Source organism: Aulonocara stuartgranti, assembly GCF_965226115.1.
Source record: "Aulonocara stuartgranti genome assembly, chromosome: 9".
NCBI classification, from domain to species: Eukaryota; Metazoa; Chordata; class Actinopteri; order Cichliformes; family Cichlidae; genus Aulonocara; species Aulonocara stuartgranti.
In genome coordinates, this window is record NC_138960.1 from 29,846,993 (window position 1) to 29,874,007 (window position 27,015).

The 27,015-nt window shown below is 41.1% G+C and overlaps 1 protein-coding gene across 1 annotated transcript; it reads right to left on the bottom strand.

The window, feature by feature from the left end:
• Window positions 1–534: 534 nt before the first annotated feature.
• On the bottom strand, window positions 535–11,249 carry dap (death-associated protein). The gene is made up of 4 exons (XM_082545513.1): window positions 11,027–11,249; window positions 10,046–10,142; window positions 3,860–3,902; window positions 535–773 (listed from the first exon to the last, which is right to left on the bottom strand). The coding sequence occupies exons 1-4, from the start codon at window positions 11,079–11,081 to the stop codon at window positions 654–656; spliced, it is 315 nt and encodes a 104-aa protein (XP_082401639.1). The 5' UTR covers window positions 11,082–11,249; the 3' UTR covers window positions 535–653.
• Between the last annotated feature and the right edge of the window lie 15,766 nt (window positions 11,250–27,015).

Consider the following 27,015-nt stretch of genomic DNA (forward strand, 5'->3'; position numbering starts at 1 on the left):
AAGCACTAATGCGCTAACGATTGGTTATTGCTGTCATGTAATTTGCTAGTCGTACTTTCTCTTGTCAAAGCTGCTGAATTATACACTCAAAAGCTGCTTTCTGTGAGGTTTTTTTTTGGTTTGGAGGGTTGATAAACAGGGATCCACCTCCTGACTTGTTGATTGGTTCTTTTGTGAAGATCAAAGGATCCTATCGTGGGCTTGGTTGGGTTAAATAGGCTGATTGATAGGTTGCTGTGATTAACTGGATGCTGTCAAAGTTCCCCAAACAGACTCAGATCTGAGATCAGTTTCTCTGTTTATACTTGATTTTTTTTTTTTTTGAGAAGAGAGAAGAGAACAATTCAAGAAGACTTCACCGGTTTACATCACCTTAAGACTTATTCAAGTGGAAAATAATCCTTCAAAAGGAGAGTGCAAAGCTACTAGAGCGGCACCAATGCAGCAGTGGTATTAAAAGTGGGACTTGCACTGAAGCGTTACTGACTTCAGGTGTCTCGTTACTGACTAATTTCTCAAAATGTATGATTACTCTTTTTATTTAGAGGAGATCTGTGCCTGGTGGGGAACCGTCTTCATCCTATCTGTTCCATTTGGAAGGCCGGCTGGTGGAGTTAGTAGCTTGGTGGCTTGGTTGTAGATTGGTGCCTGGCTCACTTGCGGGGTTGGTGGATGTGCTGGTTGATGTGCTGGGCAGGGGGAAGCTTGGGGACACCAGGCAGGGGCTTGTTGTGGGCCACCTGGGCAGCAGCTGGGGTGAAGTCCTTATCACCCTAAACATAAAACGGTAAATAATAAACAGCAAATGAGGACAAAGTTGAACTAAAAAGAAAAGCTAAGCCACAAGGCTAGTAGTGTAAGGATAAAACAACATATACAATCTAAAGAAGACTGAAAAAATGTATGTGTGTGTATAGAACTCTGTTCATAACCAGGTTTGTGTACTTTATCCCTGCGTGAAATAATACAGTATGTGGACCCTTAAATCCTTTCCCACTGATCCCCCTGAAGATGCATGACAGGTACAGTATGGAGCACTCATCTGCTCTCCAGGTTTAATCTATTATTCCAAGAAAAATGCACATAAATAGCCTTGCTTCCTCTAAATCGGATCAAGTCACAGAATTTTAATCAGCAACTTAGGGGAGAATCACAGTTGGATTTCGTCCTCCTTTTGTTGTTATCCTCACTCCTTACTTCTCTATCTCTGCCAGCGTTTCGTTTCTCGCTCAGTTTGTCCCGTTTCTTCTACCTGCTCCATCTGCTGTTGCCTTCTCTTTGTGCTTTGCTCTCTGAGCAATAAAACTGCACTTGCACACAGGCATGAGTGTGAATAGGAGATTTTATATACTGTACAGTTATATAGGTTGATGGTGGCTGGTGAGCTCGATTAAAGCTGTAAAACTAAGCGCTCAAAGTAAGAATGAAAAGCACATACAGTCCACTGCTGTGTGCGTGACTGACTGGATTACTGGCCATTTGAATTCTTCCATCTGAAATCTTTGCGTTCATTTAAGCTGGCAATTTGCTGATGCCTTCTCGTTCATCCAGATGTTACCATATGTGAGTGTTACGCCATCATATAAATAACAGACATGGTTCCTTGACAGCCTCATTTCTTAGGATGTCCACATGGACGGACTTATATAACCCTTTTAATCAACCTTCTGCAAACAAACACAGCCTGTCTTTCTGAGCTTCTTGCTGAACTTTACTCACCCACCCCATCCTCGCAATTTCCCCCAGGGATCAATAAAGTATTCTGATTCTGATTCTGATTCTGACCCTAATCCGTTGGGCTTTTTTTTTTCACTGCGCGTGTGGCTGTGCACTGGTTTTCCAGCAAGCTGGTGTTTGTGTGTAGGTGGGCGCACAAAGTGTGCATGTGTGTACTTCTTTTATTTAAAGAAAATTCCAGAGTTGACTTGAGGGGATGTGGATGATATTAACCTCCAATTACCCTTCACTCTCTTCTGAAGCTCAAAGCTTTTTCCACGAATACCTCTGTCCTACTGCAGAGGTATAGGAGGGAATATAACAAATTAACTGTCTTATTGCAACACGCTGTGAAAAGAAGTGAGGGCGACTGGCATCTCTTAAAATGACAATGCCAACAATCAACAAAAATGTAGCCTATTTTCAGATATTTAATCAAATTAAAGATTAAAATGTCTGTAATAAACATCATCAAGCCCAAAAGGCCTGTTCTCATGTTGGAGGAACAATGTCCTTTAGACTGAGAGATCAAAGTGGAGATGTTTGGCCATAATGCATGGCACCACATCTCATGATAACCAAACAAAGCATATCAGTGCGAACCCTTCATGCCAACTATCAAGCACAGTGATCATTTGGAGGGGTGATGATTTGGGCTTGTTTTGGAGCCATATGACGTGGTCACCTTGCAGTCACTGGGTCACCTATAAACATCTCTGTATACTGAAGTACACAGAGTATATTCTAGAGTCTGATGTGAGGCCATCTGTCCAAAAGCTGAAGGTCAAAACTGGGTCATGGCACAGGTGCAAATCTACAACAGAATGACTGAAAAAGAAAAAATCAAGGTGATGCAATGACCCAAGGAGGTCCAGGCCTCATCATGATCTTAAGAGAGCTGTGCACAACTGAATGCCTGCAGATGTCAAAGACCAGAAGCAAAGTTCTTCAACAATGATTTCAGAGACTGATGGTCAGTCAGAAAACCATTATTTCAAGGTTTTCTTGCTAAAGTTGGTTCTGGAAGCTACTAAATTATTGGAATTATTGGTGTAAACCTTATGTTTCAGGACTTTTGACAGTTTTCAGGGGGGGGGGGGGATGTGTGTACAGAAAAAGACTTTGTGGTGTGATCTGATTACAGGTAAGAAGAAGAAACAAAGTCTGAAAAAAAACTTACTCTGGGCGTTTAATAATTGCTCGACCTGTAATGGTATTTCTTCCTTTTTTTCTACTTTCTTCTTCAGCTAGTCATTCTTTAGATGCTTTACTTCCTGGTAATAGTTCTATTATAAAAAAAAATGCATTTTAGAAACACATTCAGCTACTGAATGAAAAATTGAAGGTACATAGCCAGAAGGCATATTTTTTTGTAGGCTAAAAAAAAAAAGGGGGGGGGGGGGGGGGGAACTCCCTGGAGACCACACACACACTGAAGTGTTTCACTTAACTCTTAAAAGGCTTTTCTGAGGCTTTGTGCACTGCTAGCCTCTGGGCTTGATGGCAGTGATAGGGGCAAATGGGAAGGCTAGAGGAGGATCGGGGGATAAATGGGATGCCTGCCACCTTCTGATATCACACACACACAAAGCGGGGAACGAAGCCATCCAGCCAGTCAAGGACACTTTTCACACAGACACACGCACACATACAGTCAAAAGAATTAAACACAAACAGCTATTCACAGCCTTCACCTGCTTTTCAAAGCAGCAGGTCAAGGCTGTAAAAGCCTAAACAGACTCTGGCACCGATGCAGTTAAAGCCATATGTGGTTAATACCCAGCATTTTGCAGTAAAGTGAACTACTAGTCAATGTGCAGCTTGCAATTTCCAGTTTTGATTGGGCGTGTGTCAGAGAAGCAGCTTCAACTCTGTGGTCTTTTTTGCAGAAGGTTTTGGTGCTGCACGGTGGCACCGCATTTTATTAAACCAGATTCATAAATTACAGATAAGCCACTTTTCCCTCATCTCATTTGGCACCAGTATTTTCTCGATTTTCTTTCCCTCCCCTGCTTTTTCTCCCATCTCTCTGTCTTGTTCTGCTGAGCCTCTATGGTCCCTGTAGAACCCCTGTCCCAGATATAAACCACATTATAATGCTTATTTCAACACCACTGGTGGTCTGTATTAATGTGTGTCTTACCTTTGTAACCACTCCAGACACAATCACAGGGGCCCTCGGTGGACTTTAAAGAAAAAAACACAAAGGAGACAGAAAAGAGAAATTAGAAAGGATTTTTTTTAAAAACAGGTCAATAGCACAGCTGTCTGCATATAGTTTATGCCAACATTTACATAAGTTTGCCTACATCAAATAAATAAGGAACATCCCAAAGGTGCCAAAAACCTACAACACCTACCCACCCACTTACCTACCCACACACACACACACACACACACATACTACACACCCCGAATGGACCTGCCAGCAGCTTAAATAGCTCCCATTCATTCTGGCCAAACACTGAGGCTCACAGCTTCTAATGGAAAGGAAGAGGGGAAGGGAGGAGGGAGTAAGAAAACTAAACCCCTGAAAGAGAAAGAGAGCTAAAGTGAAGCCTGGTGATGAAGATGAAGAAAAAAGATTTAGGGAGGAGGAGAAAAAGGAGAACAGAGAAAAGTGAGGACAGGGAGGAAAGAAAGGCGATGAGGGGTAAAGTACTGTAGAAGGAGGAGGAGAAAGAGGACAGAGAGACCCAGGGAGTGAAATACCTATATAATAACAAACTGTTAAGATAAGATAAGATAAGATAAGATAGAACTTTATTAATCCCTCGGGTGGGTTCCTCTGGGAAATTCGACTTCCAAAAAGCACAGCAACGACCGAAGTTACAGTTACAGAATTGTTATATATATATATATATATATATGTATATATATATATATATATATATATATATATATATATATATATATATATATATATATATATATATATATATATATATATATATATATATATATATATATATATATATATATATATATATATATGTATATATATATATATATATATATATATATATACACACACACACACACACACACACACATATATAAATACAGAGACAAATATAAATAAAATATACAAAGGGGATAAATAGAATAAATAGGAATAAAAAAAAAAAAAAAAAAGAAGAGGAGAGTTAGAGGAGAGTAAAAGAGGATGAAGGAGAGAGGCAGGCGAGCGCTCACTCAGACATGGAGGGAAGGGATGGAGGCAGAGAAAAAGATGAGGAGGAGGAATGCGGAACCCGAGGTAAGTATCGACCTTGACATGACAAACGAGTGCCGTCTAATTTTACGGCATAGTCACCCCTCCGGCTAAAAGTGCAGTCAAGTTAGCCACCTTCAAAACTCCACTTAAGGACATTAACTATAGCAGCAAGCATGTCCAGCTTACAGCTTACCTCATTACCGGCCTAATTTAGATTGAAAAAAGATGAAAAGTTTTGGACACACACTTCAAACTGCAGCCTCAGCAGTCAAAATACAAACATTTTCAACCCATCTGCTCCTTTCTATTTAAATTTTTTTTTTTTTTTTATGATTCGCGCACAACTTTTCCAATAAACAGTTGCAGATTTCCAACACATCTGTGAAACATCGGATTTACCGATCTACATCTAGGCACTCATCTTAATGAGAAAATTCACACCTCGGTATTACATTAACGCCTAGATACGTCGAATATCATTGATTACGCCATGCTAGCCACTTGTCAAAAAGCGAGGTTGAGAGGTTCTCTATTAGCAATTCAATTAACTGAAAACGTAGCACATTAGCACCGCAAGTGTTCCTTATTCTAATCAACACCAAGTTAGTTAGGTTTTTTTTAAGGCTAGCTGGGGAGCAGGTGGTGGGTAAATCAGCAAGTGAAGATGAAAAAGTGCTTTTCAGAAGATCATCTCAAACAGTTTATCCTGGATGTTAACTCTATTTATAGACGTAGAAATAAAAACATGTAACATATGCACAGGAGTTGTTTTAGCCCTTCTGGCTCATCTGAAGCAACAGTCAGATGCAACACTTGGGTTGAAGTGAATAGCAATGCTCAGTTGGATATGTATTCATATAGTGACACAGTGTGGACTCATGCTGAGCTGTCTCTATTGTACTGAGTGTCCCTCTCCAATGTGCACTTTGAGGTGAAATCCTGAAATATTATACAACAGACAATAAAGTGAGAGCTATTTAAAAAATAGATTTAAGAGAAAGGTCAGTGCATAGAATTAAGGATATTGTTTCAAAGGGTGTCTCTTGCTCCTGGCATCAGGGCATCATAACAACAGAGAGCAGACAGATAAGACATGTCTAGACAAACTGGGAGTGGTGGTGGGGGGTTAAGCTGTAAAACAGTCAAGCATTTGGCTCCTTCAGGTCTTAAGAGTTTTGTTTTTGATCGGACTCAAAGAAAAATAAGCTTTTTGCTCAACTGGCTAAACACACAAAACTTTGTTTTTTTTCTCCTTGGGAGTACGCTCACGTCTGGAATGTGGCTTTTTTCCTAGATCCTTGGCCAATATGTTGCTACCAGAACAGTTTAAATCCACCTCGGCACTCGTTTTCTGGTGATGGGACATGTTTTACCAAACGATATTCTTTCATTTGATGACGGCGGAGGTCTTCTCCAGTCTGGTGACTGTTAAGGCAACACCATACAAGTCAGATTACTTCAGCTTTTTTGTTTTGTTTTTTGGACCAACTCAAAGAGGCTTTAGCCAAATTCTAAGATAATTCATTAAAATTGTTAATATTGGTTTGATTTTCTCATGCACAACGTATATTTTAATCAAATGGTCATAAATAACAGGCAATGCAGACTTATCGCCTTTCCTGTAAGTGCGCCAACTGTGCTTACATCCGAAGTCATGCAACCCACCCAAATGTCAATTCCGAGTCGGGAAAAACCACGATCAAACCACGCGCTGACCCTTGGTGCCCTGTGAAAGGGAGTGTTGCCATTCTGGAAGAGACTACTCCCTTCCAGATAGACATGTTGCATCAGAGCATAAAGGTGATCACAGGCAACAGCTCTGTATTGATTTTAAGCAACTCTCCCCTCTAATGGAACAAGCAGACCTAAACCGTGCCAACAAATGCCTCTCCCAGCCTCGGATCTCCTCACTGCAGGGCCAAGGGTTCCGATTTTCCCTGTAATTTGCAAGCTGTCTGCAGCCACTGCATAATCACCAGCTGCAGACAAACACTAATGACAGGTTTTAGTCACACTTGATAAACAGATAACAGTCATTCAGTTTAAGACTTATTAATCAAAGATTAGTAAAACCACACCATGGCAAGCCCTGATACCTTGATCTAGATCCCGCACAAAAGCATTATCCTTCAGATTAGACTACTGACACCTTTGTAATCTACTCTATCTGCACGGGGAAGAGGAACAACAGGAGGGCAGAGAGAAGGAGAAATCAAAAGTGACAAAGACCTCTTTTTTGGTTTTCTGTGCGCAGGAGGAATGTGGCCGCGTTCACAGGCAGGATGAGTCTGCAGGGGGCAGTAGAGAGCTGCGTGGGATCTTGGGGAGGCTTAGTGCCAGGAGAGGGGAAGAGTTAGAGGAAATAGAGAGAGGAACAGGGGAGGAAAAGAGTGACGGAGAGTCAGAAATCTCAACTGTTAAGTCAAATGTGCAATAATCCATCTGCGTGACGTTTTTCTTTAACCTTTTTATTTTTTAAGCATTAAAGCCACTGCTACTTCTACCCCACCCATTTCTCTCTCTGCTTCAGCAGAGCAGGAAGTTTGTTGCCGTGGGCGAGGTGCTGGTTGCCATAGAAACTAATGCCTGTTGCCCATCTTCCCTCCTCTTCCCCCTTATCTCCCTCTCTCTCCTCTCAACTTTTCACCATGAGCTGTCAACCTACTGCACGTCTCACCACAGCTCCTGCATACAGTGTATGTGTGCAGCGACTGAGTCGATCTTTTTCCGAGTCTCTGGAACATATCCCCCTCTCACCACAACCTGTAGTGCAGCCGACGCAAAGCCGATCACCTGGCATGTAGTTTATAGACATTCAGCTGAGAGTCCCATCCAAAAGATGTGCAAGAAGTTCGTAACGCACCAAGTGGCACTTTTTCCACCCCTATTAAACTTCTCTGCTTCTCTTACTCTTGTAATGTACATCACACTGTACCTGAATGTTTTACATAGTGGTTCCTGATGGCTTACGAGAACAACTTTCACACGATTATGGAGCAGGAAGCTCCAGCTCGGAGGCCAGCTTTTGCTTCCCCTTTCTGGCCTTTTTCCACTCGTTCCACCCCTTCTCCATCTCTTACCTGTCCTTTTTCCTATCTTCATACTGCCACAGCACCCCTTACCATACAATAATAATCCCCTCCTATCCTAATCCTCTCCTCTCCATAATCCCAGCCACCTATTTCTTTCCTTGCTTCATCTGTCCATCTCAGCTAGATTGGGAGAGGCAGGTGTTCCCCCGACTAAAACGCTCCACTGGCTGCAACTAATACAAAATTTACCCAGTAGCCACCTGCTAGACGTCCATCAGCGTGACACAAAGAGGGACTGACAGAAGTGCGTGTGACCGAGAGCTGCACTGATTGTATTTAGTGAGTGCACTTACTCTGCCTCTCTTTTTGTAGATGTGCTGACAGGTAATCTTTAGATCACAACGAAGAACGTGCACCTGCACTTAAAAAAGACGAGAGCAGGCAGGGCAGGGTGAAGAAAATGCTCCATTTTCCTAATTAGTGCAAAAAGATGTGATCTTTCTACACTGTAAGCTCTGCAGGCAAATTCCAGATATTTGCCTGCAGATTCCAGATATTGTTGTTTGTGTATTTCTAACTGTGCAAGTCCTAAAGTCATGATGCGATGCAAGGAGATGATGCAAATAGGACTGGATAAAGAATCGTAAAGGATCCTTTGTACTGCACCGGTGACAAGCAGTTTGTTTTTATATACTCTCAAACAACATGACAAACTAAGGAAGTACATAGTTGTTAGGCTGGAATAGCGCCGATCACCATCTACAACATGTATAAAGTGCAGTCCGCGTGCTTTTTTGTACTTGCGATAAATACTTGGCCTCAATTTTTAAACTTTAATGCCCTCTCTATTATTACCACCCGTCATCTTGGCAGAAAAGAGAAGACGGCAACAGGAAATGACTTACTGGTGCTGACAGGCTTGATGCTAGTCCTGCTTTGAATTACAGGAAAAGACTCAACCAACCAGCTTTGCAGATGAAGACCATGCAATATGTCATTTAGTGTGCGTACGTGTGGAAAGTTGTGCACAGAAAATTTCCTGACAGTTGGCAATGTTCTTGAACCCTGCTCACTGCTGTGCACTGCCTGTCACTTCCCATTTACCACCTCTTATTAACACACACACGCACACACACAGATATGTGGTGAGAATATGCCACCTGTGCTGATACGCACACAGCTGACGTACCCTTGTGAATATTGAGGAGATGTAGGAGAGTGTACAAGCACAGATTCAAAGACAGACACACGCAGCTACCCGGAAAATAAGGAGCAACTTGCAACGACGCCGTTGCAGAGCGGAGAGACCTCAGCACAAGCAATGCAATTCAAGCAACAAAAGACGAACATGCTAATGCGGAGACGGAACAATTATTGTCTCTCGCAAACAGAGCCAGCGTGATGTAAAACATTAAAACCGTGCCTGTTTATGGCAAAACAATAGCGACTGCTGAATAGGCTGTTCGAGTTAATGCTGTAATTATGCAGTAATTATGTTGTTTACTGAATTAGCTGGCGACAACACATGAAAAGTCTGCCGCGGAACTGCCTACAGTACAGCCTTACGGAAAAGCGAAAGCCGCTAAATGGCTTGGTTGGCAATTTGCAGAGCGTGTTTGTGATTAGCAATTTACAAATCACCACAGTTAAAGGCTGCACACAGACTAACAGATATGTGTGTACTTAGGTTTTATTAAAAACCCCCCACAAAAAACACATGATATGACAAAGCCTTTCACCACTGAAACACTGCACATTAGTTTCATCTTGAATCCCCGTGCAGCCCTTTAGTGTCTTATCATGCACTTTCATCTTTCATTTTGCCTGCACAATGCTTAGTTTTTGCATATCTGTGCAGTCATTTCATCTCTGTATTTGTTTTGCCTGCCGCTTTGATAGTTATGCGTCACTGTGGCTACGTCGCACATATCTTCTGCCATTTCCGTCTCTTTGTAGGTCTTTTGTGGTGGTTTCGATGGTCCTTTGATTGACTTTCTGTGGTTTACAGTCACCTCAAGAGATCCCTCTACCCGAGCGATGGCTCGACTGCTCGGGTCTTTCTCTAAAGCGAGCGCGTTACCTGCTGCTGATGTACTCCTCACTGTCATCTTTCTGCGGTGGTTCTGGAGCAGGAGTTGGCTGGTGCTTCTGCACTATCCTCATACCGCCCGCCTTTACTGGAGCACACCCACACACAGAGAGACAGAACACGTATGCAGTGATTTGCCAGATCAGCTGAAAGAATTTGTCCAAGGTCTCACTATCAAAACAGGAAATTTAAATAGATTAAAAAAGCCACTTTAGTTGTGTTTGGAGAGTTAGGTGACTTGGGCCTTTTGACTTTATAGCCAGCGTTTGAAGAAGCAAAAATAAATGAATTTTAAGAATTTTGTTACATGCTGACATAATCATGTCTGTGACTTGCACAGAGGTCGGTTGTAGCAGTTGCTGGACGACTGTTCTGTGGTTGTCCTTGATCTCGGACAGCCTCACACACTACAAGTTAATGAGTGTGTTGTGAGCTTCCCGCTGATAACAGGTTGGGTGCGAGGTGCACTGGTTATCTTACTGTGTTATCAGTCCTGCAGCTGCTGTGGCCCACTGCCCTGCCTGCTACTGCTTATGTCCACGTACACCTTTTCCCGTTTCTGTGCAGCCTACATGGCTGAAGCCTCGAGCCCATGGCCTCCACGTCACCGCCCGCCATTGAGCAGCTATTAGCGGCAACAATGAAACTAAAACCTTTCTAAAGGGCCGGCGATCCTCACCAATCGCTACAATGTCAGCAATGTGATGTTGCAAGAGCCCACGCAAATCAGGAAGTAGGGGAATGTGCGAAAGACAATTACGGCAAATTATTCTAAACGCAATCTGGACACCACAGACGATTTATAGTCTAAGGCATCTGCCAGTGTAAGGGTTGCATAAGTATTAATCATCACCATCATGTGATCTTTTCTCTCCTTTTTTTGATCTGAGACATTGCACAAACAAAAGGCCTTCAGATTCATAACAGGCTTAAAAAAAAACACCCCCAGCACCACAGCACAGGGAGCTTTACCTGCAGGGAGATGACCGCCTTTGGTTTCGATTTTCTCCTTCGGCGGCGATGACATGCTGCCTGCTCAGATGTGGGGGTCTGCTGCGGAAACCGAGCTGAGCCTCAATTTTAAAGCCTTTCCCGCTTTATTCTGCCTGAAAATGTGGACTACACTCAAGTCTGGATCGTCAACGTGGCTTTTTCCTGAGCATTGTTTGGAAGAGATGCGTGGTGACGTCGTGCGGAGCCGTAAAAAGCGCGGTGACGTCAGTCGTAAAAATCTCAACTAAGGTATTCGGGTTGTTAAAAGATTTACCAGATTATTATTATTATTATTATTATTATTATTATTATTATTATTATTATTATTATTATTTCCGGTAATGTATGTCTGATTTATTTGAGCAAGAAATGCCAGTTACGAAAGCAAAGCTATCAGTAAAGCACCGCACATCATTAGGAAGGTCTTTGTGAGTAAACATGACATAGATCTAATTGAGCTCATGATTTAATCTCTGCCCTCATTACTGCGCAAATGTTGTAAAAGCAGTAAGCGTCCAGGCTACACAAATAAATGAAACAAAATGAGTATCTATAGTAGATCTCCACCTACACAGCCTCTAATGCAGTGTAAGCAGTCATCGTCTATAATGAAGCAGCCTGTTTTCATTTCTCACCAATAAACTGTGATGCTGAAGCAACGATCAGCGTGCAACTGCTTCAGCTTGTATGTCTGCCTGCATGTTTGTTAGCGGCCGAGCGTCCGCAGTTTCTAAGATATCAGATTTTTGTGACGGTAGATACCAAAAACAGCTTGAGCTGTTTGGTCAACGTCAGGTTGAATGTCACACCAAATGTGAAAAATCAGTAAAAACGTTACATTACCCACAACACTTTATGTCTTAAAACTTCACAACAGTGCCAAGGCTTTTTCCAGTACAACACCCTACAATGTCACAATGATGCCATAAAATTTATCAAAATCCCACATGGCAATAATATATCTTAAAATCTTACAGCTTATAGAAATGAAAGATTTCAGCCAGGCCTGCTCCAGTCATATGGGTAAAGATAAAAAAAAAAATACACAATTTTATTATGTAAAGCTTCAAGGTCATAGGCCAAAGGTCAGAAATCAGGGTGATGTTATAAAAGGCAGCTGACGTCAGCATGTTGTAATAAAAATGTCATAAAACATCAATGTTTTAGTATAACCCTTGCCCTTTTTGGGGGGTGGGGTGTATGCAGAGTAGAATTAAGGTTTTCATTCAGTTGTCTGTTGTATAACGGAGTAAATACTAAAACATAATAAAATAAAATAAATCAAGGAGGAAAGTTGCAAATATCCATCTGTTTCTGGTTTGTGGTGTTTGGGTGGTTGCCCATCTGTTAATTTACAGTCATCGTGAAATTATAAGCATCAAGGTTAAAATAAAAATAAATAAATACAGCATTGTGGATTGTGGGATTTATCTGAGAAGTGATGAGTTCAGTAAATGCAACTGAATTTTACATGCAAATTCACATGATTACAGTGTGGGTGTGAGAGGGAGAGAGAGAGGGAGTGGTCACAGTGATGCATGCAGGCCAATCATCAAGCTAATGGCATAATTGCCGTGTCAAGTGGCAGCTGTGTTCTTCATTCAGACCATCAGAAATGCGTTCACCGCACACTCTTTCCATACATACTCATGAATTCGAATGAGTCTCAAAAGTGTACACACCCACATACTGAATGCAAATACAATCATACATATCACACACCTGTTTTTCACATATTTTTGATGGCAACTGGTATTGCTGCACGTAGACACACACACACAGCTGATGAGCAATGGGTGTTGGCAGAGGAGAGATGGTTAGCATCACATTTGTCCTCAAAGTGGGATGCAACTCCTGCCAGGACATTAGTCCCCAAGGAAGCTGTTGACAACCAGTCAACAGGCCAGCAGTTCACTCACAGGTTCACTCGCAGGTCAGGACTCACAGGTCTGCTGATAAAATGATGAACTGTGATGTGTAATTTACATGTTTTGGCTGTAAATCAAGAAAACTCATTCTGACTGACAAAAACAGCCAGCGAGACAATTTGTAGGATTTCATTTCCCACATTTGACCAATGGATAGAAATTTGCCTAATTATTTCAGAAAAGTTGCACTACAAATATCTGATAATCTTTTAAAGCAAAGATGTTTTAAGTTAGTACAAAACTGTCATACACACCAAAATACTAGTTTCTAGTTTACTTACATGTTAGAAATACACTGCTCAAAATAATAAAGGAACACTTTTAATCACATCAATTAAACTTCTATATTGATCTGCCCAGTTAAGTAGTAGTGGGGGCTTTTAATCAGTTTAGCTACTTTGGTGTCTGATAGTGTTCCACTCATGCATTTTTCTATTCAGGCATGCCTTTACTGCATTGCAGAACTGTTTGGGATTGTTGTCACAATGAAAAATTAAGGGATTGTCACATGTTTTGTCAATCACATGCCAAACCATGACAGAGCCTCCACCATGTTTTACAAATGTGCATAGAAACTGTTGTACCTCAAAAAAGAATAAACATTTTAGTCCCCATGCAGCTCTTCTCTGTTCATTGGAGCAGATACATCTGCTTCATGCAGATCGAAGATCTAAGAACATCTTCAGACCTAAGATTATTCCATCTGCCATTCACTGTCAGGAAACATTCCCAGATGTAATTGAAGATTTGGTGCTTGCTATTTAAATGCAGCTTACAGTGCTTGCAGTGATAGAAGCAAGTGAAAGTCATCTTTATATCATGCTTACTTCCAGCTCTAAGTGCAGGCCAGTGCCTTACGTGTGTGAGTCTGAGCACATGAGGTTTTGCTTTTCACTGCACACGTGCACAAACGTATGAGTGTGCGTACATATGTGACCACTAGATGGAAGAATGCAGCTTTACATCATCAGAGTAGTGTCTCCAGTGAAGTATGTGGGAGTTTGTGTCCTGCAGGATTTATCATCACTGTCATTCTAACAAAGCTCAGGCTGTGATGCCCCAGAAAAACTGAAGAGTCACTGCACAACTCTAAAGGAAAAGACAAATAGAGAGCTCCACGCCCAGCTCATTTTTTCCTCCCTCTCACACTTGTGTGACACTCTCCCTCCACCCTTCTTTCTGTTCCTTGCCTTTTTCTCTGACTTTACACACGACTGAGAGCTAGGGAGAGCTTTCATTACTTAGGTGAAAATACATGGCATGCATTCAAATTGCCATAGGTGAAATCCTCTTCAGAAGTCAGTGATCTCAAACACCTGCCCGTGGCTGATATCAGTGTGTGTGTGTGTGTGTTTCCTGGGCCTTTGAGAGGAGAACTCTCAGTGATGCTGTACAGAGAGACAGAATGAGGACATCACAGGTGAGTGAATTTGTTCAACCTGACAGGGGTATACACTCACACACACACACACACACACACACACACATACACACACACACACACACACACACACACATGCAATCATGTCTCTGACATACATATTTTCTCTCTTGCTCTCTCTCTCTCACTCTCATGCACACACACACACTCACAGTGATGTAGCTCTGTGGGAGCCAGCTGGGTCCTCTGCAGCAGCACCATCACACATGAACAACCAAGGGTTCTGCTCCGCTCTGCAGCATTGACTATTCAATACCTGACATGGTGCCTTTTGTTATATCGTGTGAGTGTGTTTGCAACATAAAACCAACCACGGGAGCTTGTACTTAGTTTCATGAGCCCACGGCAGTCACTGTCAGTCTGAAACAGGGTGAAATGTGAAGCGAGAGAGAGAAGAAGCTGAGCAATAGGCACATTGATTACCAATAGCATACTGTGAAGCATTATTGGGCATCACTGCTTTGCGCCCTTTGTTCTAAAGGTTAAGCTCAAGTTTACTTAGGAAACAGTGAATCAGTTTTTCTCAGAACAGTCAGCTGCCTCAAGAGTGGTTATGCCCTGAGGTAACTTCATTTTAATGGCAAATGAGACTCCTACATTTCTGTGGTTTGGAGCTATTGATGGAATCTCTTCTGCATGATTAAAATAATTGCAAGCAATTGAAAAATAAACACTTTTGTGTGGAATGGACACGTCTGGGATATTGATTGTTAACCATGCTAACAGCAGTCTGTGGGCTGATCAGTTTAACAGTTTCAGCTGAAATATATCAACAACCATTGCATTGATTGCTTTTTTGCAGACGTTCCGGGACACTTCCAGAAGATTTTTGCCTGAAGCCTTTCCTGCACCTGTTGTTCCATCAGTTTCACTTAAAAAAAAAAATCAATATCATGCCATAAAATTAGGTACACATCTCTTTGGCTTATTTGCAGTTTCATCATTTTTCCAATAGCCAAATATACAAATGGGCTCTTTTTTAGCTTCTTTTTAGCTCTTTTTTTTTAGCCTCAACCTTATGCTAGTTGATAATTAAGTAGTTACCATAATAACATGTTGATAAAGGTTACTGTCAGTATGCTACCAAGCTGATGGTGTGTCATACTGATTTCAGCATATTATCTGTGACTTTTTACAGACAGTTTAAATGAATATGTCCTGGCTTCACACACCCAGAGGCAATGAGCTCACCTGTTCCCAGTCACCTCCTCTCTGGCCACCACTTAAGGTGGTAGTTTGTCTTGTTTAAGTTCAGTCTTTGCTGGATTGTTGAACTAACAACAGTTACTAAAGCTGGCTCCCTTGCTTGTTGTTGTTTTGGTCTGCTCATCCATCATAAATTACTTACCTTGATGCTCCTTCTGTGCAGATCATCTGGAGGCTTCTTGTTCTGACAGAGATTCTGACGTAGAATTGCCTCTCTGTCTAGAACCTGCACTTCGTTATCAGAAACCCTTAGATGAACTGTTGTTATATTCTTTTTTAGACAACTTGTGTGTAACATATAACTGCTAGATGTCAGTAGAGTGCAGATTGCAGTATTCTTACACCTTCCAATCTAAGTGCATAAGCCTAGCTATGGTAGCCGCTGTAGGACAAACACATTTTAGATCAAACACATTACATTTAGACTGTACCCCCTAACGGCCATTGTCGGCATATTTCTTCTGCTGTTTGTGTAGAAAACATTTTTGTACACACTACATATTAACATTTCACTAGATAAGTGTTAATTGAGGCTTCGGACACAGAGGCAACTGGCAGCAGTTACTGGGGTGGACAGATCCTCTGTACTAATGAGAGACAATGAATGAATGAGCTCTGTTGAGCCAACCATCCCTTTAACGTTAACTAGTAATGACTTCATGAACTTCTTCACAAATAAAATTTTTATCATTAGAGAAAAAATTACCAATAATCATCCCACAGATGTAATATTATCTACAGCTACTCTTAGTACCATTGATGTTAAGTTAGACTCTTTTTCTCTAATTGATCTTTCTGAGTTAACTTCAATAATTACTTCCTCCAAACCATCAACGTGTCTTTTAGACCCCATTCCTACAAAACTGCTCAAAGAAGTCCTGCCATTAATTAATTCTTCGATCTTAAATATGATCAACCTATCTCTAATAATTGGCTATGTACCACAGGCCTTCAAGCTGGCTGTAGTTAAACCTTTACTCAAAAAGCCATCTCTAGACCCAGCAGTCTTAGCTAATTACAGGCCAAACTCCAACCTTCCTTTCATATCAAAAATCCTTGAAAGAGTAGTTGTCAAACAGCTAACAGATCATCTGCAGAGGAATGGTTTATTTGAAGAGTTTCAGTCAGGTTTCAGAGCTCATCACAGCACAGAAACAGCTTTAGTGAAGGTTACAAATGATCTTCTTATTGTTAGGTGTGGCTGTGTGCAAACAGGAATAGGACCCAAGGTGCAGACTCCGGAGACAGAACTTAAACCCAAACAGCTTTAATGCTGAACTCAAACATAACATAACTGGGGAAAAAGGTCAAAAATAAACTAACACCGGCGGAGTGACAGAACACACAGCTTGGTAAACGGTAGATCGCGACACAGACACAGAGAAACACTGGGCTTAAATACACAGAGGGAGCAATCAGGGAATGGGTAACAGGAGGGAAACACAGCTGGGACAAATCAGAACTGACGAGACCAAAGAAGCGTAACCTGAACACACTGAGATAAGACACAGACCTTCAAAGTAAAACAGGAAACGCATAACACAGACTGAACAAAGACACAGGCTCATAAGCAGGCACTACAAAGGGAACAGAGACGTGGGAACAGGGCAGACACAAAACACTGACTGAACACGGGGATATAGGAACTTAAGATACACATAGACGCGAACTAGACAAGGGGATGCAGGTGATAGGGGAGACAGAGCAACTAAAGAAGACAGAGACCTAAGCCATAAGACAGAACTCAAAGAAACCAAAAACTAGACAGTATAAATAATATCATAAACTCAAAAACCCTGGGTCGACGACCCAGGCATCCTAACACTTATGGCCTCTGACAGTGGACTCATCTCTGTGCTTGTCCTGCTAGACCTTAGTGCAGCATTCGATACTGTTGACCATAATATCCTATTAGAGCGATTAGAACATGCTGTAGGTATTACAGGTACTGCACTGCAGTGGTTTGTATCATATCTATCTAATAGACTCCAGTTTGTTCATGTAAATGGAGAGTCCTCTTCACACACTGAGGTTAATTATGGAGTTCCACAGGGTTCAGTGCTAGGACCAATTCTGTTTACATTATACATGCTTCCCTTAGGCAGCATCATTAGAAGACATAGCATACATTTTCACTGCTATGCAGATGACACCCAGCTCTATCTGTCCATGAAGCCAGATAACACACACCAATTAGTTAAACTGCAGGAATGTCTTAAAGACATAAAGACCTGGATGGCCACTAACTTTCTGCTTCTTAATTCAGATAAAACTGAGGTTATTGTACTCGGCCCTGAAAAGCCTAGAAATATGGTATCTAACCAGATTCTTACTCTGGATGGCATTACCTTGGCCTCCAGTAATGCTGTGAGGAACCTTGGAGTCATTTTTGACCAGGATATGTCCTTCAATGCACATATTAAACAAATATGTAAGACTGCGTTCTTCCATTTGCGCAACATCTCTAAAATTAGAAATATCCTGTCTCAGAGTGATGCTGAAAAACTAGTTCATGCATTTATTACTTCCAGGCTGGACTACTGTAATTCATTATTATCAGGATGTCCAAAAAACTCCCTGAAAAGCCTTCAGCTAATCCAAAATGCTGCAGCAAGAGTCCTGACAGGGACTAGAAAGAGAGAGCATATGTCTCCTGTTTTGGCTTCCCTTCATTGGCTTCCTGTTAAATCCAGAATTGAATTCAAAATCCTGCTCCTCACATGCAAGGTCTTAAATAATCAGGCCCCATCATATCTTAATGACCTTGTAGTACCATATCACCCTATTAGAGCACTTCGCTCTCGCTCTGCAGGCCTACTTATTGTTCCTAGAGTATTTAAAAGTAGAATGGGAGGGAGAGCCTTCAGTTTTCAGGCCCCTCTTCTGTGGAACCAGCTTCCAGTTTGGATTCGGGAGAAAGACACTACTTTCAAGATTAGGCTTACAACTTTCCTTTTTGCTAAAGCATATAGTTAGGGCTGGACCAGGTGACCCTGAATCCTCCCTTAGTTATGCTGCAATAGACGTAGGCTGCCGGGGGATTCCCATGATGCATTGAGTTTTTCCTTTCCAGTCACCTTTCTCACTCACTATGTATTAATAGACCTCTCTGCATTGAATCATATCTGTTATTAACCTCTGTCTCTCTTCCACAGCATGTCTTTTATCCTGTCTTCCTTCTCTCACCCCAACCGGTCGCAGCAGATGGCCGCCCCTCCCTGAGCCTGGTTCTGCCGGAGGTTTCTTCCTGTTAAAAGGGAGTTTTTCCTTCCCACTGTCACCAAAGTGCTTGCTCATAGGGGGTCATATGATTGTTGGGTTTTTCTCTGTATCTATGAAGCGCCTTGAGGCGACTTTTGTTGTGATTTGGCGCTATATAAATAAAATTGAATTGAATTGAAATGGGAGGGAGGGTTGGACACGAATATGTCTGGATCTGTCTTTGGTGTTTCTTGTCTTGTCACTTCCTGTTTTATTTTGATAGTTATAGTGTCTTGCTTTAAATTTTACTTCCCCATATCCCCTGATTGCCCTTCTGTGTGGATATATAGTGCCATCTTTCCCCTTTGTCCTTGTCAGTGCTGTTTCCATGCCCCATATGTTTCTTGTAGTTGCATTTACTTTAATCTATAATTTGTGATTCCCTGCTAGGTGTCGTGTTTCACTTTAAATGTGTTGTATTTCATTTTAAATAAATAAATAAATGGCTCACCTTTTGTTAATTTTCTGTCTGTATCCCCCCATCTGCATCTTGAATCCTCCACTTCACACTCCACACATTCGGCACAATTTGCAGACTGGGAAAATGTCATAATGTCAACACTTGGCAATACATTAGGAATGAAAAAAATTATATAAACCAATTAAATATTTTGTGGTATTGTATCTCTATAGTCCAAAGTAACCTCAAAAACTCTGGCCGCAGTTCATCTTTAGTGACTGTAGTCTGTCTGTCTGCTGTTTACCTCAGCTGGTCTCCATGTCTATTTACTCTGGAGTTGGTTGTAAAACCTTATGAAAGAAGTCTGATAGGAACTGATGAGTCAGCGAAACTCATTTCTGTCCAATGACAGCACTACCGAGGTGAGTTGCTCTAGGATATCCTGAAATTTTCTGTCGGAAAGCGCTGCTGTTATTGATGCTGTTAGCCTCTGTTAGCTGCTGTTAGCCGGCATTAGTGAAACTGCCTTTGATGTAGATCTAACATTGTTGGACACTTGAGTGAAATGTAAGCCTAACACTGGCCTAATGTAAATGAGGGAGAAAGGAAAGAGCAGAGGTGGAGAAGGACACATGAGAAGGAGATGATTGAAATGTTAAATTATAAATGGTTAACAATAATAGTTTCCAAATGAAAAGTACCATTTAAGGAATAGTATGTATGGTGTGGTCTCTAGCCACATACATAACACACGATTAAAAATGCAACGTCCATCCCACCCACTGTTGTATTCAAGATTCAAGTTTCAGATTTATGAGAACAATATTATGGAAGATGCAGTTACACACCAATCAATGCATATTTATGAGAACAACATTGATTTTCTGTTAAAAAATGACTTACTGTACCTTTTAAATTTTAACAAACTTTTAGATTTTCTGGTAGTTTTTTATTTTATTCTTATATGCAGCTATTACTCATGCACATTGATTTTCACACTCATAAAAACTGGTTTAGTTTTATAATAAATGAACAAGATTACCTACCAAGTAAAAAAAATTAGAGTGTAAAATGTATGTAAGCTGCATAGGAGTCTCAAGGCTTTTAAGTCTGATGAATGCAAAGAGTCACGGTGGTCTGTATTGAAGAGGAAGATGCAGGAATTTTAAATGTATACAGCATCGAATGAGCTTTTGTGGATTTGTTCATGAGGCAACCTTGTATATAATAAAGTTAAGAAAGAAACAAAGCGATGCCATTTAACACAGGCACATCAAAGGCACACACGCATATCAAATGTTTGACCTCTTCATTCACTCTGCACTGCATTTTCTTTACTGTGATGTCTAGTGTAGTTTATCCCCGGAGGTTTGACGTCACTACTGATGTTCCGAGGCTATCTTCAGCTATATTAATAAACACTGCTCAGCGTAAGTGCCCTGAGAAAAGACTTTTTTGGCAAGCATCAAATTGAAGCATCCTGCCTCTTCCCACAGGTGCAAATGAACCATGATAACACCCATGTCAAATGGGAGAGAACATCTTGCTGTGGGGAGGCTTCCTGACATTTCTTATTTCTGTTGCTTAGCTGGTAGATGCAGCAGAATTTACAACAGCAGGGAAAATGAAAAATGAGAGGTACATATCCTTGATTCAAATAAATAGGGATTTCAAAAAGTCCTCTAGAGCCCTGTTTGTCTGCGAAATCCTGTTTGGCTGCTTTTCTCCTCTTCTGGAGTGTACTTATCTGAGTCCTCTCTAATTTTACCTCCAAAATAACCAGCAACACTCCTTAACCCTCTTTCTCTTCACCACCACAGCAGCTTTTCAGCCTTGTTGCCATAAAAAAGACTCAGTATTTGCTGCTAAGCACTGAATGCAAACCCAGCAGTTAATCAGTGTGTGGATTGTTATAATGGATTTAGACTTCTACAGTGAGTCTTTGTAGAGCCAGCATTCCTGATTGTGCACGAGTCCTTATATTGAGGCTATACTGATTATTCCTTATATTGAGAAAATAATAAGAAGAAAGTAAAACTCAACTTAAATTATGACAGCAACCATGCAAATGTGGCTTCATCACTTCTTTGGTTCCTATTGCTCCAAATCCCATGTGTGTGGTGTGCGGGGAGAAGCAAGCAATGAGGTTATGAAGCCTTCAAAGTTACTTGTGCATTTGGAGACTAGACATCCTGCTCTGAAGCACATGTTGGTAGACTATTTTGAAAGACAAGACAGTCAGAGTCAGGTGCTAAAGTTTGAAACTTCAGTTAACATCACTGCTTTAAAGGTGTCGTATGTGGCGGCTAATTGTATCGCCGAGCCTTTTGACAGTGGGGAGCAGCTGCAGACGACATTTGTTTTCGGTGAAGCAGCAGCTAGCAAAGTTGGGCACGTTCCTCTCGGAGAACACAGTTAAGAGGCGGCGAGATGAGATAGCAGAAGATGTTGAAAGCCAGCTGTTTGACAGACTCGCTGCATCCCTGTGGTGGATGAGTCTACAGACGTGGAAAACAAAGTGATTTTATTAGTTTATGTTAGTTACATCAATCAAAATGACTTGCGGGAGGACTCGCTGTGTGCTTTAACTCTGCCAAGAAAATCAACAGGAGAGAAAATCTTAAAGGCCTTGGGTAAATGCATGACTGGTAAAATCAGCTGGGACAGCTGTGTATGTGTGGGCACTGATGGTGCTGTAGCAATGACACTGTCTGGCTTCATCACTCGTGTGAAACAGGTTGCACTGAAATGCGGGTCTATTCATTGTTGCATTCCTTGTGAAGTCTTGGCATGTATGAGACTGTCACTGGAGCCCAACCAGGTGAGTGATGTCATTCAAATATTAAATTTAGTCAAAACACGTGAACCGAACACACGTTTGTCTGAACGATTTTGCGACAGCATGGATTGACAATGACAGCCACCAGAACAAGGCTCTTTAACAGACTGGATATTAAAAACACACTGGGCCTGTCACTGACAAACATGGTTTGCATTGATTTTCATGTGGGTTATATACTAGTTAAGGTTGAATTTTGCTTTAACTAAGATATAGTTTAACATATCTGGTCTGTGGCACTCTTCCCCCTCACTCTCCCCCTTCCGGCAGCTACAGTCCAGTCCATGGAGTCAAAAGGTTTGTAAACCATGCTTCAGTTCAATGCTGATGAATAGGATTGACTGTATTTTATCCTTTAAAAATTTAGCTCTTGAATAATTTCAGATTCACTTCTCACCATTCAGTTTCAGTTCTACAATTCAATTTCAGTTCCAAAATTCAGTTTTTTGGCACTTACATCCGGTTCCGGTTCAAGCGCAGATTAATAGAACTACGTTTTACTAGCGGACCGAAAGTGTTACTGACGGGAATCTAGAAGTTAGCTAAAGAGTTGGGATGCTGTGTAAGACATAAATAAAGCTAAAATACAAAGGTTTGGACACCGTTTTGCATGTTTCCCTACTGTAGGGGTCTCTGCAAGCATACAGGGCTCTGAGAGGGTGCAAGATGACAAGTATGGAATTCTACTAGAAACAGTCGATCATATTTGTTTGTCAAAGCTGAATCCAAGACAAACTACGCTAAATTAGCGTTTTTAGCTAACAGCTACAATAAGCATAAAAGTTACTGTACGGCTATCATTTGTTAACATGACGCTTGTTCTTATACATGTAATACATTTATTACCAACCTGAGAGTTTATCCGCTGGTCATTCAACATGACGAATGACCTCTGAAGTCTTAATTCAGCTCAAGACGCTGTAGATTCCAGTCAGTAACACTTTCGGTCCGCTAGTAAAACGTAGTTCTATTAATCTGCGCTCGACTACTCTTGAACCGGATGTAAGTCCCAAAAAGATTAATTGTAGAACTGAAACTGAATGGTGAGAAGTGAAACTGAAATTATTCAAGAGCTAATTTTTTAAAGGATAAAATACAGTTTCAAAGCAAATGAATTCATTTTCAAAATATAAAATTCAATTTCAATTTAGTGATGATCATTTTCAAACCAATAAATTGAATTTAAAATTAGGCTAATTCATATTCAGTTTGTAAAAGCATTTATTCAAGTTACAATTCAGATTCAATCCGAGCAATTCAAATTCGAATTTAACTTATTCAAATTCAGTTTCTGATGGCACAGATTTCTGCCCATAGAAAAGCTAGTGCTGATCCAGTTTTGCTATATAAGCTATGAAAATATGTTCAAAATAACAATCTTTGATTCTGCTTTTGGTGAAAATGGTTACTTGTAAAAACATTCTCTGTGTCTCCAGTTCACTTTAAGTCTACAGAGCTTTACAGATAGCCTTCCATACAGTCTGTGGAAAGTAGCAGATATAAAGTTACGTCACTCCAAAATGAATGTTCCCTTTTGAACAGTAGATTTAACCGCTGTTTAATCTGCTGTATTAACATGTTTCCGGGTATTTTACTCTTCTTCTATTTGGATTCAGTGGTGTGGTCGTTGTATTCAGTTGGCATGCCAGAAGGTGTCAGGATATATATAAACCACAGAACCATTTTACCTTGTGACATGTTCATACCTTTAAAAAAAAGCTGAGCACTTATAGCATGTGAACTTTAGTTCTGAGCTGTCCTTGTTTGAGCTGCAGGTGTTGCAGACACATTTGACAGATTGCTCAGTGGAACAGAGTTATTTTCAAACATATTTCTTATATTTCACAGGTCTGAAGTTTTCAAGTTTTTCAACACCTGCAGGTGCTGCAACGACTCACATTGTTGTCCATTATTTCATGTCCGATGTCGACTGGTAGGACCTTGTGCTTCTTTCAAGTTCCACCCCTGCTTATCCGTCCTTTACGGATGAGAACGGTGATTTCTCAAGGTTTATCCTTGGCACACAGTGGCACTGTGTACCCACACTTCTCCTTAAACACAAATTGATTTCACACTTAAATCTTCACGGTATAAATCGCAGACCCTCCACCTGCTCCCCACTATAACTGTCTCCTTCTCTTTTTCCTTACATCTCATTTAACCTGCTCTCCTCCACCAAATCTTCCATTACATCCTCCCTGGCTCATGTGTAGACACACACCTGTGATCCTGAGGTGTGTCATGACCGAATGACCAGGGATGCTATAAGGAAGGAAATATAAGGAAAGAATGCTAAGAGACGATGAGTGAAACAGTGAAGGCCGGAGGCATCTGCTGGGTGTTACAGGGCAGTTTCTAGAAAGGCTGTGCGTAGGAAAATTGAGGAGCTATTTTCATGCCACATTAAGTTACACCAGCCTTCCACTACAGGACTTTGCTCAGACAGAGGAGGCTTGCCTCTATTGTGAAGGCTAATAATCAGCGCAATGGAGTTATTACCCAGCACTACATTTCACAGGCCTAACCTAGACAGCATCAAAGAAGGGGAAGAGAGGGAACGTGGGAGGAGGACATGAATTCCAATGGATTGTAACAAACGCTGCTACCTCCAGCCCAGCCCAGCCTCATTCATTTTATATGCTTCAAGTTCAGCTCAATACAAATTGATATCTGGGTGAATGGGATGAAAGTACTAGGGGTAATGCAAAAATGGCAAAACACAAAACGGGAATTTAATTCCATTACTGCATCTTTGATGTCTGTCCAGTGTCAACAGTGTAACAACAGAGGCTGGTGCTTGTAGGAGCCCCTGCATCTTCATACATCTTTCCATTATTAACACCACTCTAAGCACATTCCACTGCTGTCAGTCTGGGGCAACATCACAGTGAAATATTAAGCCCCCTGCCGTGCCTATCACTGCTCCGCTGTGTAAGTACATTAACTGTACAGCATTTGAAAGGGTCATTATCAGCCAAAGAGTGAAAAGGACTGACATGCAAAGCATTATCATACATGTTCCCACGCAGCAGTCAGTCAAGTTCCCAGTGAATATGTTTGTGTGAGCAGATGATGGTATCAAGATTTTAACAGTGTTGTTTGTCAGGGCCAACAGTAGCAAATGAATTTGAATTTATTGACTTTTTGAATTTATTGTGTTTTGTCGCTGTTGTCTGTGGACCTCTTCCTAAAATACCATAAATTTATTATGTCACTAAAAGATAAATGAAATACCTCCGAATTAATTTGCACCAACTCGGTAATGTTCGCTCCTGATGTACAGAAGTGGAAATATGCTAATGTTGGTGCTTTGTAAATTAAATTAATACTGAGTTTGTGGCATGCAATGTCACAATCTCAATGTGCACTCTTACTATTTTTCTCTCAGATTCATTTAAAATTATAACCTTAAAAACACGTCAGTACCATTTACTATTCAACAAAAAGAATTGTAGCAAAACTTACCATTAATGTCATACTGTTGCTTTATATTCAGAATTTGCGCTATACTGGCAACATAATTACATTTTAAGACCCCTATCAAACTTAAATATTGTCTACAAACCATTTGTAAATAGATTACGAATTAAGCAATATAGTGACTCGAGCTATCAGGCTCACATAGAGTAAAATACACCATTAAATACCAATAAAGCCTAATTTCAGTTTATTGATATATTTTCTTTATATTTGGCTGTTGTTGGTCAATTTATCAGGCTAAGAGAATCCCACAGTGAAGCAAGTCAGTATGCGCTGAGAAATAATGGCCATTTCAGTGCAAGAAAATATTAATTAAAAAAATCTAATTAAATTGTAAAGCCGTGGGAGGCTTGCAGTGCTTGTTACTTTTCATGAGTTTTTTTTTGCCTCTCACAAACTTAGCACAACCTGGTGTGTTTCCCTTTGTCTTAAGGTGAGATAAACTGATATATTCCTATTCCTCTGAAATAAATCTCTCCTTTTTGCCTTCAGAACTGCCTTAATTCGTCTTGTCAGAGTTTCAACATTGCTGTGAAACATTGCTCACAGATTTTGGTCCACGTTGACATGATGACGTGAATCTCCCATTCCACCACATCTCAAAGGTGCTCTGTTGGATTGAGATCTGGTGACTGTGGAGGCTATTTGAGTACAATGAAGTCATTATCATGCTCAAGAAACTAGTTTGAGATTATTTGAGCGTTGTGACATGTTGTCCTGCTAAAAGTGCAACCAGACAATGAGTCCACTGTGGTCATCATGGGATCGACACGGTAAGCAGCAATACTCAGAGAGGCTATGGTGCGTAAACAATGCTCAGTTGGTACTAAGTGTTCCCATGACTTTACCACCACCAGCAGCTTCGACTGCTGATACAAGGCAGGATGGATGCTTTCATGGTGCCGCAGCAGACTCAGACCAGGGAATGTTTGTGTGACTTGTACCTTTAGTGTCCGTTTCTCAACGCTACAACCCACCTGGCTCAATGTTCAGTACATTGTGTACTCATGTTGTAATGAGTGATTATTGTTGTTACTGTTGCCTTCCAACCAGCTTGAAGCAGTAGGACCTCTTCCATCAGCATCAGCACTTTTGTCCAGAGAACTGCCGCTCACTTGATATTTTCTCTCTCTTTTTTGGAGCCATTCTCTGTAACTCTAGAGATGGTTGTGCAGGAAAATCCCAGCAGACCAGCAGTTTGTGAAACACTCAGACTAGGCTGTCTGGCACCAGCATTCAGGCCATATTCAATGTCGCTTTAATCGCCTTTCCACTCCATTCTGATGTGCAGTTTTAACTTCAGCAGGTCATCTCGACTGTGTCTACATGCCTGAATGCACTGAGTTGCTGGCATGTGATTGGCCGATTAGATATATGCGTTAGAGAGCATTTGAACAGACGTACCTAACGAAG

Excerpts from the sequence above, each read along its gene's own strand:
- dap (XM_082545513.1), bottom strand. The coding sequence starts at position 11,081 with ATGTCATCGCCGCCGAAGGAGAAAATCGAAACCAAAGGCGGTCATCTC. Across the intron at positions 10,143-11,026 it reads AGGCGGTCATCTCCCTGCAG|TAAAGGCGGGCGGTATGAGG; the intron begins GTAAAGCTCCCT and ends GGTGTGCTCCAG. Across the intron at positions 774-3,859 it reads TGTCTGGAGTGGTTACAAAG|GGTGATAAGGACTTCACCCC; the intron begins GTAAGACACACA and ends TTTTATGTTTAG.